General features: G+C 48.3%; 1 protein-coding gene across 5 annotated transcripts in view; it reads left to right on the top strand.

Moving 5' to 3' along the window:
* The window catches only part of TBC1D4 (TBC1 domain family member 4), a 110,420-nt gene that overhangs the window by 82,810 nt on the left and 10,353 nt on the right, over window positions 1-17,257 (top strand). For 4 of the 5 annotated variants that reach the window (XM_044437880.1, XM_044437878.1, XM_044437879.1 and 1 more), the window contains 3 exons: window positions 5,126-5,284; window positions 5,997-6,155; window positions 11,475-11,719. In XM_044437880.1, coding sequence (XP_044293815.1) covers window positions 5,126-5,284; window positions 5,997-6,155; window positions 11,475-11,719 — 563 coding nt within the window. Of the gene's footprint in view, window positions 1-5,125; window positions 5,285-5,996; window positions 6,156-11,474; window positions 13,501-17,257 lie in introns of those variants that run through there. The other variant, XM_044437881.1, reaches the window with a different exon arrangement.

The following is a 17,257-nucleotide window of genomic DNA, read 5'->3' as shown; positions in this document are numbered from 1 at the left end:
TTGTTTGTTTGCATTAGCCCATGGAAAGTTGCTGAACTGTCAGTCTTACTTCTTCTAATCGATGGGATTGTACCCCATCCTTTGGTACAATAATTTTCCAAGGAGCTCACAAAATTAAGAAAAAATGTTTAAACAGGAGACCAACCCATCCTGCTTTAAGGCATGGCAGTTCTCGGACGAGCCCAGAATCTGTGGGGGATTCAGCCCCTTAAAACTGTTATTTTATTTCCCTCCTTCCATTGGAGCAGCCGTGCCTGCACCTTCATGGCAACCGCTGCTGCTGTCTTCCCTGTGCCCATCCGCCACGCACCTGGCACAGGGGTTTGCAGCTGGGCTTTGCAGCAACAAGATCGGTATCGGCAGCCCAGTTTCTGCAAAGGCATTTTGCCGAGCTTCGCGGCCGATCTAACTCCGTGCAGGGTTCAGGGCATGTGCTTGGTTTGTCCTGGGCAGGCAGTGCCCCATGGGACCTGGGAGTGAGCTGTTGGATCCCCGCTCTCTCAGGTGGTTTCATGGCAGCGGAAGCCCCGCTAGTTGCCGTACCATGTTGAGAGGAGAAGGGAGCGGGGGCATGTTATCCACCTCCGTGTGCTGAGAGCAAAGCCCTGCAGTGCAGTGAGGCCTCTTCTCTGCAGGTTGGCTCCCCTTGCAACTTGGAACCGGTTTTCTGACACATGCAGGGAGCCTCTTCGCCTGCAGTGCATGAAGGCTGCAAGGAAAGGGCGGAGGAGGAGAAGCCAGCTAGCACATCTCTGCCCTCATCGCTTGCAGCTTTCAAAGCTCAACAAGGGCTTCAGAAATGGTTCCCTGTAAGGAGGCAATCTATTTTGCCCGGAATCTCCCAGGATCAGGGGCAGCACAGGTGGCCAAAATCATGGGTTTCAGAAAGGTTTGGAAACGAGCAGCAAAACTGGTTTTTGCAACGTGGCTTCCTTTCCATGAGCAACACTGACTTGACCATTCCAGAAATGAGAATTGGTGCTCATTTCTGGGTTTGTTTTGCTTTGGAATCACTTGTTCCGGTTGCTCTATACTAATCTTTCTGTAGCAGAATAGAATACTGAGCAAAATTCCTGGGTTTAGAACCTGCTATACACTCAGCACCATGGAATCTGGATTCTGGAGCGTGTGCCTTAAGCTGCCGGTGGGAAGTGGACACCTTTGGGGAAAATTGAGGTTTGTATGTATGAATCTGGTGCGTTGATGAGTGGAGTTCAGGGTGCAGCTGGTGTCCTGTTTTCTCCAGGCTGGGACAGGGGTTGGCTTGGGAAGAAACATTCAGTCATGCTGTCTTCTGTCTTTAGGTCTGAGTGACACGGCCGAGCCACCTGGACTCCCAATCATGGGGAATAGGCAGGATATAAATAAATGTAATAATGCTGGCCCAGAAACAGAGTTATCCTTTTGATATGTGGAATGTATAAACTGGTGCTGGGACGTGGCGCATGGGTTCAACTTGGGCAGAGTTCCGTGTGACGGGGTGTGCATTTAACAGGTCGTTAATCGGTGTGCTGGCCCTTGCAAGGTTACACTTGTGCTTGTCCTCTGTGATCTTACCGAAAACAGTACTGAGTGAAGGGTCATTTGAATGGGGTGTTGGGGTGCATGGGAACTTGTTTAGGTAAATTCTTTTGCGAACTAAGAGTTTTGTTTAAGCCAATGGAAATGTTGGTGCTGGAAGAGCAAGCACGTAGGTTTTATGGAAGGGGAGGTTAATCCTCTTAATCACTTACTTGAACTACTTAGAAGCTAAATGCAGTCATCTGCGGAATACAGCATTCACGGGGGCAATGTAGAATATCTTTACAGGATTAAATGGCATGTAAACCTTTTGTGTAGATTAGAGATATAGGGAACTCCCTGAAATCTGTTCCATCTGTAGATTTTCAGATGCCTTTCACTCATTGGCAGAATCAGATTTTGCAAAATGTTTCGGTACACATTTTTTCACACTTCTATAAATTAGTCAGTTCCCTTAAAATATGCAAGAATTGCCGGATAAATATTTTCACACTTTAGCCTATGGGGGTAATACGTGTTTTCATTCAATGTTTTTAAACCACTTTTCTGTGACTAAATCTGCATAAATTTATGGGAGATTGAACAAAAAAATCCCCAAACCCAGAACCTGTAACTCAGAAAAACCAGGTCTGCTGTGAAATCTTAGGTGGATTTATAGAGGTTCAAACTCGCTGCAGAATTCTCCAACTTTCCCAGCATGGGATAAAAGTGCATGGAACAAATGGGAACCTCCTCTTCCTTCCATAACGATCAACGTGCAATGGTGAAAATAAGAAAATAGCAGACAAAGACGGCAGAGGGAATGGAGTGGAAGTTCTGATCCACAGGTGTTACCATGTTTAGTTGCATTAGCATCCTGCTAGTTGTGATATTGCACCTCATGTGATATGGCATAACTGAATGAGTGGGACAACATTAGGCCATGTGTGTGTGTGTGTGTGTGTGTGTGTGTGTGTGTGTGTGTGTGTGAGGATTGCAGGGTTGGTGTGAAGGTCAACCTTTGGCCATCGTGCCGTGGTTTCCCCTTCCTCCCCCTCCCTCCCACACCATGTGTACATGCACTTATTGTCTGTGGAGCTTGCCAACGAAATACTAATAAAAATACCTCCCCTTCTTCCTAATGCTGTCGAGGAAGCTTGAATGATGTTTTGTTTCATAGAAGGTAAGATGCATGTGAGGACAATCTGCTGACTTGCCCGCTTTACCACTTCCCATGACTTCTGATCCTCCTCATTTCATACAGATCTTCCTTTAGGTGACTGCAAAACCTGCAATGGCTCCAAGACAATCAGTATTAAAGTATTCCTTTGTCTTGCCTGTGAGTTTTGTGTCCTAAAGTAAATCTGATAATTCTGTATATGGGTTAACTAGTGAGGTATGTGAGATAAAGGCTACAAGCTTGCTCTCTGCCTTGAGCTAAGCCTAGAGGCCCAACCTTTGCAGGCCTTCTCCTTGCACTTGCCAGAATTAGAAAGAAAGAATTGTACCCAGAATTGCAATTTACTTGAAGATGAGCTCTTCTTGTCCCTGAGAATCATAGAATCTTACAGTTGGAAGGGGCCCAGAAGGCCACGGAGTCCAACTCCCTGCTCTTTGTAGGACTCAAGTCTCCCATCCAAATACTAACCGCACCGGACCCTGCTTCGCTTCCAAGATCAGGCAGGATCAGGGAAGGAGATGGAAGAGCATATCTGCCTGAGGCCTTCTGTCAACTTCACTTCAGGGTACAATCGCAGGGTGAAAACCTTGAGCAACTTGAAAACAAAGCTGTTACGTGAAACTGAACCGTGAAGGGAATTTGAGGTCCACTAGTCTTCTGAATTAAGAGAGACGCCTTAGAAAACAGAAGCGTATAGCATTTCCTGACATGTTAACTGGCTGCAGAGGTTTCAGCATTCCCAGGGTTGGTCAGAATTCCCAACGTCATCTTCTGCTTTCCAATAACGAAGCCATCATTTCTGTTGTGGGATGTGGCGAGACATTCCTGTGTCCAGTTAAGGATCTCCAGGAATCTGAGAAAATGGCTTTTATGCCGAGCCTGACCAGTGGTCCATGTAGCTCGGTACTGTCTATGCTGACTGGCCGTTCTCTAGGATTTTGGATGGTCGTCTTTACCCCAGGATGCCAGAGATTAAGTCTAGGACTTCTTGCATCCTAACTGCATACTTTCCCGCTGAGTTATAACTCTCCTTCTCAGTCCCTGTGTCCCACTTTGGCAGATCGCTTCCTCCCTGCCCAGTCCTGCAGGCACATCTCGACATTAGTCTGCTTCAGAGGCGTTTCTTGTTGCAAGGATGAATTCAACCAAAATGGTAAAACACAGTCAAGGTTTGCAGAGCTCCGCTCGCCAGATAATTCCAGATTCCATAGAACACTGAGCCCTTCCTGATGCATGAGAATGCAGTTGGTAGTGCAACTTCCTGACACAACATCACCACAAGGAGACTTGTGCAAGAGTTACGTCACGTACAGACAGCAATTTCAAAAGTGTTCTGCACTGGTGCACTGCTTTGCTCTACACTGCAAGTAAGAAAGCAAGTGTGGATTGCAGGCATCTCTGAACAGCGTGCATTTTAGAAGAAACATCTGTAGGATTGCAGATGTGGCATCCTTAACAAAATCGAGATTGACAAAATCCATTGTTTTGCTGCATCTCTTTTATGTGTGAAAGAGAACTAAAATGCAGTTGAAGCAGATGAAGCAGTAGTCAGAACTGGTACTTCGCTATTTGAATTCTTGTAGACAGAATAATGCCACTCGATTAATGCCATCTTTGGCCAGAAATGTCGCTTTTCATTTTGCACATTTCTTGCATACACACCTGTGCATGTATTTCAAAACTATTCTTTGTAACTCATTAGAAATCCAATAATTAGCCTAAAGATAGGAAAAAGAATCATTATACTTGATGCGTTTTTGCACGAAAGCCAGAAATTCTGCTCCTTGGTATGAATGTGAGATGGCATACGGGGTAAGAACAAAGCGCTTGCCTTTTGCAAAGTCAAGTAGCTAAGACCATGCTTCTTATTTATCTATTTATTTCAATTCACTTTCTGTGCCGCCCCATAACCCAAAGGTTCTCTGGGCAGCTTACAATACTAGAACATAAAACTATACATAAATACAACAAAATTATTGATCATATCAAGAATAAAATAATAAAGCACCGCAAATAAAATATGCTCACACATACCAGTAAACACAACCAACAAAATAACCAAAATTAAGATAAAAAATCCATAACAAAATATTAAAGTATTAAATAAAATACAATAAAATCAACCCAAAACTTGCTTAAATAAAAAAAAAATCCACCTGGTGCCTATTCATCCTTATTGCTACTTTTACTATTACCCATCCTTACAAAACAAGATCCAGAATTTGCTTAAGAGCTCTCAATGGGTTCCCTGAAGTGTGCAGACTTTATGCCCCATTAGTGAACCTTCTCCCAGACTTCTTTTCTGCCGTTGACTCACTGGGGCAGCTCCTGGATAGATGCAGGCTCTTCCGAAGTGCAAGATGCATAGCCCCCCCTCTGCGGTACCCACTGGTTATTTATGGCCATTAATTGGATGCGCTGTTTCCCTTGTGTCCTCTCTCTCAGCAAGCAGAGACGAGCTGCAGTCCAGAAAAGTCAAATTGGACTATGAGGAAGTTGGTACTTGTCAGAAAGATGTTATCAACGTCTGGGATAAGAAACTGCTGAACTGCAGAGCCAAGATCAGATGCGACATGGAAGATATTCACGCTACTCTGAAAGATGGTAATTTTGGAGTGTAGCTGGCTTATTCAATAGAGGAAGTCAAGAGCAGTGCACAAACCTTCCAGCTTCATAATGCAAAACAGGAGAGCTAGTTTCTCTAAACCACCGCAGTGTCCTTTTACTGACATTGTTTTTCTTGCATTTTCAGTGGAAGGTGGGTAAGCTTTATTTCAGCCTTGCCCATTTGGTGAAGGGATGGCCAGCAAATAAAGATCTCTGGACCAGAGTTAACGATGAGAAGAAAGCAGACAAGGCTCAGCTGCTTTAATAGGCCTGTTCGGACCTTGTCATCATGACGACGTCATGGGGTGCAACAGGGTCCGGTTCCTTGCTCCTTTGCAAGACTTGGGTAGAGAAGTCCCCAGTGGTGCAGCACTTAGGTGTGGGGCTGAGGTGCAGGAGATCTGAGTTCCAGTCCCCGCTTGGACTCGAGTCCACTGGGTGACTTTGGGCCAGTTGCTGAATCTCAGCCTAAGTGATGCCACTTGGTTGTTATGAGGATAAAAGGGAGAGGAAGAGGTTAATTGTGTGAGCCGCTTTGTGATCCTTGCAAGAAATAAAGGGGATATAAATACATTAAATGAAACAATTAAAGGTGTGCACAGAGTTCAAATGAGTGTGAAGGGAAATGGATAATCTTACATGCATTTGCATCTCTTCCCTCACTCTCTTTTTTTTAAAAAAAATGTCTTTCATGTTTTGGCGTGGCCAGGTGTACCGAAAAGTCGCCGGGGAGAAATCTGGCAGTTCCTTGCCGTGCAGCATCGTGTGAGGCACCGGCTGCCAAATAAGCAGCAGCCCCCGGACATCTCGTATAAGGAGCTCCTGAAGCAACTGACGGCTCAGCAGCACGCGATCCTGGTGGATCTAGGTAATTTCCGCCACAGGTATTCTGGACGGCAGGCTCCCAGGGGGCGGGAGTTGCAGCAGAAGCGAGGTTTGCTGCTATGCAGGTATGACAGACCAAGCCCTGGGCTCTTGTCACATGCATGTGAAGGTGTTTTCCAGATGAGCTGCACCCACTTCTGCAGGAAATACCAATTTGATGGGCCCCAGGAAAGAGTGGCTAGGTTAACTTCCTGTTTTTCAGCCTTTCCTCATACCTGTTTGCAATGGAAAGCCAGCCAGGATTCCCCATTCCTCTGGCCCACTAGGCCAAATCCTGCCCAGTAAATACCCAGTCCAAGAACCCTGAACCAGACACTGGATTCGGCTCATGACAAACCCAAGCTTGGGGAGACAGACCACATTATTGAAAGGTTACAAATACAGGTGGAGGGTCTAAAACATCTTGCCTAAAAGGATAAGAACAGGGAATGAGGGGAAAGGGGATTTGGACTGGAAAGGTATAGCCAACCAAGAACTCCCCTCCTAGAGTTGTTCCTAGAGTCACTTCACATGAGGACCAGGACACACTGAGTTATCACACCTTTGAAGCCCAGGTAAGGTCACAAAGCTATTAACCAGGTGTGACAAAAACTCTTGCCTCTTTGGCCAAGCGGCACTTCGGGTAGTTGCGACAGGCTTCTCTGCCATGACACGCCCCTTTCCCAAGCCCTCCTTGAGAAGGGAGTCTGCCCATCAGCCTCCCTGCCTGAGCTGACGGAGATCGTCTCGGACCTGGTGTTGAGGACCCCCAGGATGTTGGTCCTGGGGGACTTCAATCTCCATGCCGAGACTGGTCTGACCGGGGCGGCTCAGGACTTCATGGCCTCCATGACGGCCATGGGGCTGTCTCAACATGTCTCCGGCCCGACCCATGAACGTGGACACACGCTGGACCTGGTTTTCTCGACGGGGCAGGAAGAGGGTGATTTGAGGGTGCGGAATTTGTGTCTGACTCCCTTGTCATGGTCAGATCACTTCCTCATGAGGTTTGAGCTCGGAGCTGGCCTTTCCCTCTGTAAGGGTGCAGATGGCCCTGTTGTGATGGTCCACCCTCAGAGCCGGATGGATCCGGATGGATTCCTGAGGGCTCTGGGGGATTTTCCGGTTGATAAAGCTGGTGCTCCTGTTGATGCTCTGGTTGAACTGTGGAATGGGGAAATGGCCAGAGCAATTGACACGATTGCCCCTAAGCATCCTCTCCTGCCAAGCAGAGCCCCTCCATCCCCATGGTATACATCTGAATTACGGGCGATGAAGCGGTTGGGAGATGGCTAGAGCGTAGGCAGAGGAGATCACAGGATGAATCGGACCGAACATGCTTATGTGCTCATTATCGGGCCTATGCTGTGGCGGTGAGGGTGGTGAAGAAGAAATTCTTCTCCACTTCCATTGCCTCCTCACAGTGCCATCCAGTGGAGCTTTTTCGAGTGGTACATGGGCTGATATACCCCGGCCCTAAGAAAGATCCTGTACCACCATCGATGGCCCGCTGTGACGACTTTGCCCAGCACTTCAAGGAGAAAATTGCTCAGATTCGTCATGAGCTGGACTCCACAATTGATTCAGATCCCTTAGGGGAGACGCCAGTGACTCCGTCTGGTCAGGTATTAATGGATGGATTTCAGTTAATGCGGCCCGATGATGTAGACAAGGTGCTTGAACAAGTATGTCCTACCACCTGCTTACTCGACCCTTGCCCTTTGTGGCTGCTGACCAAAGCCAAACACGGGATTGATGCCTGGATCCTGGAGGTTATTAACGCCTCTCTGAGGGACGGCCGGGTGCCCGCTCCTTTAAAGGAGATGGTAATCAGGCCTGTCCTAAAGAAGGAGTCTCTGGATCCAGAGATGGCCGCCAATTATAGACTGGTGGCCAACATCCCGTTTTTGGGCAAGGTGTTGGAACGGGTGGTGGCGGGACAACTCCAAGCACTCTTGGATGAAACTGATTATCTAGGCCCATTTCAGTCTGGCTTCAGACCCGGGTATGGTACTGAATCTGCCTCGGTCACCCTGTATGATGGCCTGTGCAGGGAGAGAGACACGGGGAGTGCGTCCCTGTTGGTCCTCCTGGACGTCTCAGCGGCTTTCGATACCATCGACCATGGTATCCTCCTGGATAGGCTGGCGGGACTGGGAGTAGGAGGCAGTGCTTGGCAGTGGATCCACTCCTACCTTGATGGCCGATTCCAGAAGATGGTGCCGGGGGACTTTGGCTCTGTGCCATGGCAACTTTGCCATGGAGTGCCGCAGGGGTCCATTTTGTCCCCCTTGCTATTTAATATCTACATGAAACCACTGGGAGAGGTCATCAGGAGGTTTGGGCTGTGGAGTCATCAGTACGCTGATGACACCCAGCTCTACCTCTCTTTTTCAACTAACCCAGGTGAGGCAGTGGCTGTACTGAACCGGTGCCTGGCTGAGGTAATGGGCTGGATGAGGGCCAATAAACTGACACTCAATCCAGATAAGATGGAGGTTCTGATGGTGGGTGATTCAAGCTCCTGGGTAGGTGACTTGGGCCTTGCCCTGGACGGGGTTGCACTCCCTCTGAAGGACAGGGTCCGCAGCTTGGGAGTGCTCCTCGGCCCGGAGCTGTCCTTGGAAGCTCAGGTGACAGCGGTGGTGAGGAGCGCTTTCCTTCAGCTTCGGCTAATCCATCAGCTGCATCCCTACCTGGAGGACGACTGCCTAGCGACAGTGACACATGCATTGGTTACTTCCCGGTTGGATTTCTGCAAAGCGCTCTACGTGGGGCTGCCCTTGAAGACAGTCCGGATACTTCAGATGGTGCAAAACAGAGCAGCCAGGTTGCTGACGGGGACTGGGTGTTACTCTCACATAACCCCAGTCCTCTATCAGCTCCATTGGCTTCCCATTGAAGTCTGGGCTCAATTCAAGGTGCTAGTTATTACCTACAAAGCCCTAAACGGCTTGGGACCTGGATACCTAAAGGAACGCCTTCTTCCCTATTTGCCCTCCCGCCCCCTGAGATCGGCAGCAGAGGTCCTCCTCCGGGAACCCTCCGTGAGAGACATCAGGAGGCAAAGTACCCGGAGGAGGGCCTTCTCTGCGGTGGCACCCAGTCTATGGAATGCACTCCCTAGAGAGGTCTGCCTGGCACCGTCATTATATGTTTTTCAGCGCCAGGTTAAGACCTTTTTATTTAATCAATATTTTAATAAGTTTTGACATTGAATTTTATTACCGTATTTTAATTGCAGCCAGAGTGGGTCGTTCATTTATGTTACACTGTTATGTATTTTGGAATTTTATTTGTGTAAGCCGTCCTGAGGCTCTCGCAAAGGACGGCATACAAATATCTTAAATTAAAAAAAAACCGGACGGCACGGTGCATGGCAGTCACTGCCTCGTCCCCCAGCAGGGGAACATTCTGCTGGGTCTTCTCCGGGCCGATGCGGCACAAGACGCCTGGTCTCCCACCCGTTGCTGGAGTTCCGGCAGCAGGCAGGAGGGGACGTGGCGTGTGCCGCAGGGACTCACCTGGAGGCGGCCCCACCGAACGTGGCTGGCGTCCCCACAGGGGGTGCTGCTGTTTCAGGCCAGCAGCAGTGCGGGAGGGGCCCCAGCCAGCCCTCCTGGCCGGGCCCAGCGGTGAGTGGGGTGGTGCGACGTGGAGTCCTGCAACGGCAGGGGGTTGGGCTCGATGGCCTTCTTCATGGCCCCTTCCAACGCTGCTATTCCATGAGTAACACCCATCGCTTCGGCCTCCTTGTGGTTCACTCCTGCCCCACTCCCGCAGCAGCAGACCGGAAGGGGGGCCCTCGCACTCCTGGGGTGTCCTCTGAGCACCTTCAGGAAGATCTGAGGGTGAGGAGGCGGCAGGTGGCTGTGCAGGTACGGTGTGTCCAGGCATCTGACAGGCACAACCTGAGTCCCAGGACCAGCAAGGCTGCTGGCATGGCTTTCCCTGCCGTGTGGCTTGCTCTGTCTTTCAAACCCTCCTGCTGCGTGATAACTCTGAGCTGTACACATGCACTTGAGTGTAAATTTACCCAGCCCTAAAGAAAGGAAAAAGCAGCCGTGGGGATGATAAATCAAAGCAGTGGTGGAGGAAGAAGAAGGGACGCTTAATCAATTTCTTGCCTTCTGTTTTTCTGCTCACAATCATTTCCACCAGCTGCTTTTTCTATCTGCCAGAGAAAAGATATAGATGCTCATATTTTGTCCTGCCAGGTGGAAAAGGAATCAGAAGAAAGGGCAATCAAGTGGAGAGATGGTAGGAGGAAAAAGAGAGGAGCATGCTTCCCTTCCCACTCCCAGTCCGCCTTCTACAGCCGATTTTCCTGAGCTAATGGGAAAATGTCTGACACAGCTGCATATGAACAAGCCCAGTGCGCCATTCGATCCTTCAACCACAGCAAACGGACATAGTTTTGTCCAATAAGCTCATGGAGGCTCATATGCGGCCCCCGTACGCTCTACGTGGGTCTAGAAATTCTGTTCCAAGTTCATCCATTCTGCCACTGGAATAAACTGTAAATTAAACATACCTTTACTTTATGTTTTGTTAAATTTGTTCAGGTTTTGCTAGTCATGGGGCAAAGGAGAGTGTGGACAGCACGAAAGTTGGACTTCCAATCCCTGGAAAATGTCTTTAGCCATTCTTCTGGTTCCTGAAACTTTAGGTTGCTTTCTTTGCATATGACCAAGGGAATAAACCATAAAGGCTGGAAATACAATTTTCTCCTAGTTTTAAAAACAAAGCAGAGATTTGGGATAAATTGAATTTAGTGCCCATTAATGCATTCTGTGTTTGCACCGTGCGACCCACAGTTTTGTGGCGTAAGCACACTCCTTCCTTCTCCATTGTCAGTTACTCAGCCAGGAAACTGCTCCCGAGAGCTGAGTATTTGGTTTCTCATTGGCTCAAGGAGACAGTGCTTTGGATGGTATTTTTTAAGCTCCACTTGGATATGGCATGAGAGGGGCATAGCAGGAGACATGGAGATTCCTGTGTTCTGCTGAATCCTGAGAAGAATCTTAGTATTCTGTGACCTTCCAAAGTGGGTTGAGAAATTGCTAGATCACTTCTGCTTTTACAGCTGTTGGAAAGCCGGTCAGTGAGGCAGATACTCTGCTTCCCAAGCAATTAGATGGACACTGATCTGTTAACCTCATTAGCAAAACCCAGTTTTCATTTTCATCCAAAAAGCCCAGTTTTGACTGACTATGAGCCAGTAAGGCGTATGCTGGAAAGGTCAAGCACTGAAACGTTCGAGATTCCTGTGAGCCCTGACAGCCGACAACTCATTCCCTTCCCGCTTTCCTTCTTGCTCCAGGAAGGACCTTCCCGACCCATCCCTACTTTTCGGCACAGCTGGGAGCCGGGCAGCTGTCGCTCTTCAACCTTTTGAAGGCGTATTCCTTGCTGGACAAGGAGGTGGGGTACTGCCAGGGGATCAGCTTTGTGGCCGGCGTGCTGCTTCTCCACATGAGCGAAGAGCAAGCCTTCGAAATGCTCAAGTTCCTCATGTATGACCTCGGCTTCCGGAAGCAGTACAGGCCCGACATGATGTCGCTGCAGGTAAGGAGGAGGAGGAGAGGTTCCAGCTTGAGGTCTGCAGTGTTGCATGAGGTTGCCTAAGGCACTGATAGTTGGAGGCCTGTGCCCTGCCTCTCTCTCAGTCCTGAGCACTGCCTTGCCCTGCCCGTTCACTGTAGCTCTTTTCGTGGTCCCTGGAAGCTCACAGAACCGTCTTCACAGCTCTCACCTGCGCTGGAGGAGGGGGCAGAGCAGGGAGCGCTGAGCATGTGCCGGCCAGGTGGTGCCACGTGGTGCAGGCGGGCCAGCAGCATCTCGGGCATCGGGCACACACACATTTGCTCTATTTGAGGGGGGGAAAAGTGCGTCTTACAGAGCGAAAAATACAGTAGTTTTAACCTGTTCATAACAGGCATATTGGGGAAATAGCAAGACTGCCCCCTTCCCAGCTTTAAACTCTGATAGACCAGACAGCATGTGATTGTTTCTTTGGATATTCAGACAAAATTAACTGAAAAATTATTTCTGATACGTTACATAATTTTGGTTTTCCTGACAAATTTTTGAAATGGGTTACATTTTTCTGTTCAAGCCATAGAGCTAAAGTTATAACTTAAAGTCTTTTTCCATCTTTCTTTTTTCTTGGGAGCGGTAACAGGCAAGGATGTCCACTCTCTCCATTGATAGTTGATTTACATTTGGAATCTCTCAGACATTAGACTAGTAGAATTCAAAGCCTTTTGTGTGATAGTTTAGAACTTTAAAAAGTTCATTATGCTGAAAATTTCTTACTACCTTACTACCTATCTCACAACTTACTACCTATCTCCCAGTGTTACATTACCAAGTGCCTTGCTATTCAGCCTGGACCTATAGCTGTGTCCTTCATGCAGTTGCATTTTATAACTGCGTCTTCCAGCTTCGCTGGAAGAAAAGAACGGGAGGAGCTTTGGAAGCTGATGGGCATGGCAGTGACACACCGGACTTTCCTACACGAGGCATTTGCCTTGCATTGGCTGTTTCCAACTCGTCGTTGCTTTTGGGTTCTTTCGATGACAGCATGACCTTCCAGATTTGCTTCTGTGCCTAACCAGCACTTTTAGCGACATTTTTATGGAGCAGGGAAACTGCAGCAATGATTTGTAACAGGGAAAGAGAGCAGAGTCTCTCTGCCTGTCTGTGCTATTCTGCTGTAACCACAGTGCCTCCTGGGGATCACATAGTGGAATAACAAGGAAAGAAATGCTCCTTGTTGAATGTCAGTTCTGGGATGAAACTAAAAATTGATACAGCAGATAAACTACTTTTCTTGTGTAGAAAAGTTTGGTGAGAGGCTGACCACAGCAATACTTAGGAATGTAATTGCTGAGAACATAGAGAATAAAATCTTCCCAAGAAGCTGAGGAGGTCAAACCACATTTTTGCTATAAGGACTACACAAATCATAAGGATCCATGTCAGTTTATTAACATGTCAGAAAGGTACTGAAGACTAGGGTCCAGATCATTCACACTAGTGCATGTCTGATCAGCTGTGCCTGGGTGTGAAAGCTGGACAGTGCAGAAAGCCAAGAGGGAGAAAATGCACGTGTTTAAAACATGGTGCTGGAGGAGGACTTTGTGAACACCCTGAAATGACAGGAAAACAGACAGGATAAAAGCAAGCCAGGCCTTCCCCTGGAAACAAAAGCGATGAAACAGGGGCGCTTGTACATTGCAAGAAGGCAAGACTCCCTGGAGAAGAGTCATGCTAGAGAAAACCAAAGGGAGAAGGAGAGTCAGAAGAGATCCAACTATGAGATGGATCAGTTCCATGAAGAAAGCCACAGCCTTGAGCTGACAAGAGCTGAGCAGTGCTGTGATGGAGGACATAGAAACATAGACACGGAGCGAGTCAGAAGGGGTCTCCTGGGCCATCTAGTCTGACCTCCAGCTCCAGCCGGCTCCGTTCACGACATGCCCACCATTCATTCACAGGGTCACCATTTAGTCTGAAATGCCTGGACCGCATGTTGACAGCAGCAGCTGCATGAACAGAGGGCAGTTCTTTGTCACGTGGGTCCCGATGGAAATTGTTCTCCTTTCCTATGCTAATATCAGCCCCAGAAGAGAAAAAGGCCCCCATTAGCCTTTAGCAACAAATGGAGCTTGACCTTCAGCAGGCGGTGCCCCAAAATGTGTGGTCCAGAATAGAGGTGGGGCAGAAAAAAGGCATAAAATACAGATGTGCAAATTAGGGAGGGCAGAGGAGAGGCTGGACACTTGAGGTTGCTGAGAGGGGAAAAGGGGCTTTGTCCAACCTCTGGGACAAGACCCCTTAACCCAGAAGGGCGACAGTGCTTCCGAATTCATCCGTCTTTGGCCTGCAGAATGGCAATTGCACACAATTAGCCATCTGGATCCCAGGAAGCTGCCAGTTCAGTAAATGAGCATGCATGGAATTGGACTGCTGGCCTGACAAGCCATTTCCAGACCCAGGAACAGCCTCTTTCCTAAGTGTAAACTCCCATTAACACTGTAATAGGACGCGGCAGCTAATCAATATCTCCCTGCTCTCATTGCTTCTCAGAGGAGATTGCGATTCTGTGCTTGGAATGGCAAATCGGTGCAAGGAATGCAACGCTCTGCAGCAAAAGTCCATTTCCAAGCTCTGCTGATGAACAGGGGCCTTTTGGCGCATGTCCGTTGAGGGTTTGGAATGTGCAAAGCTGAGGTCACTGGGGCTTCTTGGTTGGAGTGGGCCAGAAGGGAAGCCCAGCCAGCAAAGCTCGTGCCCCGAACAGAAGATTCATGGCTCCAAACAGAAGATTCATGGTTCATAATATGAGAGTCGTGCCTCCTAATAGAAATTCCCCTCTCTTCCTCCCCGTGGCTAATAACCATGAATAACCATGGCTGCCTTTTGTGTGTGGGTGTCCTGTCAAGTTTTATGAGGTGAATTTTATATCCCGAACTGGAACATTTCTAGGCTGTTCCAGGAATCCAGGTGTTTTGGCTCGGTTTGTCCTGAATGTCAGATTCCTAGTTACATGCAGGCTGCTCTGGGTGCCCTTGGGGCTTTCTATCTTTGGAGCAAGACAGAAAGGAGGAGGTCGTACAGGAGAAGTTGAATCTTATCCCCTGGCCCTTCTTAAAGGAAAGCTGAGGCGAGGCACGGAGAGTACAACTCTGCTGGTTCCCCTGGACTTCTCTGCGGCTTTTGGCCCCACCGGCTGAGGCGTCCTTTGAGGAAGGCTGTCTGAGTTGTGTGTAGGAGGCCCCACACTGCTCCTTTGACAGTTGATTCCAGAAGGCACTGCTGGGGGATCACGACCCTGTGCTTTAGAGGTTACGCTGCGAAGTTCAGCAGGGCTCAGTTTTATCCCCTGTGCTGTCTAACACCTGTGTGCAACTGCTGGGGAAGGTGATCCCCGGATGCATGCTGAGGTGTCATCGATATGCAGGCGATGCCCAGCTCTGTCTCTTCCTCTTCGTCCGCTGCAAAAGAGGCAGTGGTTGACCCGAATCAGTGCCTGGCGCTGGGATTGGACTGGGGGAGATCCAGAACTGGTTTTCCCTAGGCGTCAGGCCAGATGAGGCAAAGGAAGTGTCAGTGGATGCTTTGCTTGGCTGGATGAGTGTCCTTCAGGCTGTTCTGTAGGGGCTGCGCTCTCCCCAAAGGATCAGGTTCATAGTCTGGGGTGCAGCACAGTCACTAGTGGCGCAAAGCGCCTTCTGTTGGTCCATGCGGATGCGCCAACTGGGTCCTTATCTAGACAGGGGTAGCCGAGCTACAGCAGTGCATGCTCTCAGCTGGATTACTGCAGCGCATCGTTAACGCAGCTGCCTTCACAATGGTCTGGAAACATCGCCGGGTCCAAAAGAGGGCAGTGGGATTGCTAACAAGGACTGGCCAATGGGATTGTACGAGGCCAGGGCTTTCCCATCTGCACATGGCTGCCAGTCCATCTCCGGGCCCGATTCAGAGTGCTGGAATCAACATGCAGAGCCCTTGCTTACTGGCCTGGGCCCACTTTACCTGAAGGAACATTTCTTTCCATTTTCATGCCCTTAGATGATTCTCAGCCAGTCCCTCTGCAGGAATTCCTTTCAAGGAAGTGAGGAGGGTTGCTACTATGAAGAGGAGAAAAGCCATCCTTTCCCGTACTTGTATCCCAATTCTGGGATGCACTTCTCAGAAATGCTCACCTGTCACGAACGTCACACTCTTTCAGTGCCAGGTGTGGATTTATTTTCTTAGGAATCTCCCCCAGAATATTCATCTTCTAGACTCTGTTATTTTAAATCCCTTACTGTATTTTAATCTTTGGAATTGTAGCTAAGTTTTATTTTGGGTTTTACTCCTGTTCTGTTCTGTAGTCTTAAACTTCTAATTTTTGTAGCATATTTTATTTTATATTTTACATTTGGAAATTGTTGAAAACCACCCAGAAAGTTCTTGCTATTGCATGATAAAGAAATGCAAGGAATATATACCATGTGCCACTGTAATATTTACAATTACTGATGTGCCAGATTTCAGACAGCTAATTATTGCAAAACTTTATGTGGCAATTTCAACATGCTGTAGCTGTTAATGAGCCTAACAGCCTCACATAAATCAAGATCCAAACTATATGCAAATTTTGTTGTTGTTGTTAGTCGCGAAGTCGTGTCTGACCCATCGTGACCCCATGGACAACATTCCTCCAGGCCTTCCTGTCCTCCATCCCCCAAAGTCCACCTAAACTCACACCAACTGCTTCAGTGACTCCATCCAGCCACTGCATCCTCTGCCGTCCCCTTCTTTTTTGCCATCTATTGTTCCCAGCATTCGGCTCTTCTCCAGTGAGTCCTTCCTTCTCATTAGGTGGCCAAAGTATTTGAGTTTCATCTTCAGTATCTGGCCTTCTAAAGAGCAGTCAGGGTTGATCTCCTCTAGGACTAACTGGTTTGATCGCCTTGCAGTCCAAGGGACTTGCAGGAGTCTTCGCCAGCACCACAGTTCAAAAGGCCTCAGTTCTTCGGCACTCAGCCTTCCTTATGATCCAACTTTCACAGCCATACATTGCAACTGGGGAAACCATAGCCTTGACAATACGCACTCTTGTTGGCAGGGTGATGTCTCTGCTTTTTAGTATGCAGTCTAGATTTGCCATAGCTTTCCTCCCTAGGAGCAAGTGTCTTTTAATTTCTTGGCTGCAGTCCCCATCTGTGATGATCTTGGAGCCCAGGAAAATAAAATCTATCACTCCCTCCATTTCTTCCCTATCTATTTGCCAGGAAGTGAGAGGACCGGATGCCATGATCTTAGTTTTCTTAATGTTGAGTTTCAAGCCAACTTTTGCAGTCTCCTCCTTCACCCACATCAAGAGGCTCTTTAGTTCCTCTTCACTTTCTGCCATGAGAGTGGTATCATCTGCATATCTGAGGTTGTTGATATTTTCCCCAGCAATCTTAATTCCAACTGGTGATTCATCTAGCCCCGCCTTTCTCATGATGTGCTCTGCATATAAGTTAAATAGGCAGGGTGACAGTATACAGCCTTGCCAAACTCCTTTCTCAATTTTGAACCAATCAGTGGTTCCGTGCCCAGTTCTCT

Source organism: Varanus komodoensis, unplaced genomic scaffold, assembly GCF_004798865.1.
Source record: "Varanus komodoensis strain SLA01 unplaced genomic scaffold, ASM479886v1 scaffold31, whole genome shotgun sequence".
In the NCBI taxonomy this organism is placed as follows: Eukaryota; Metazoa; Chordata; class Lepidosauria; order Squamata; family Varanidae; genus Varanus; species Varanus komodoensis.
Note: the sequence above shows the minus strand (reverse complement) of the source record. Positions and strands in the feature narration are given on the sequence as shown.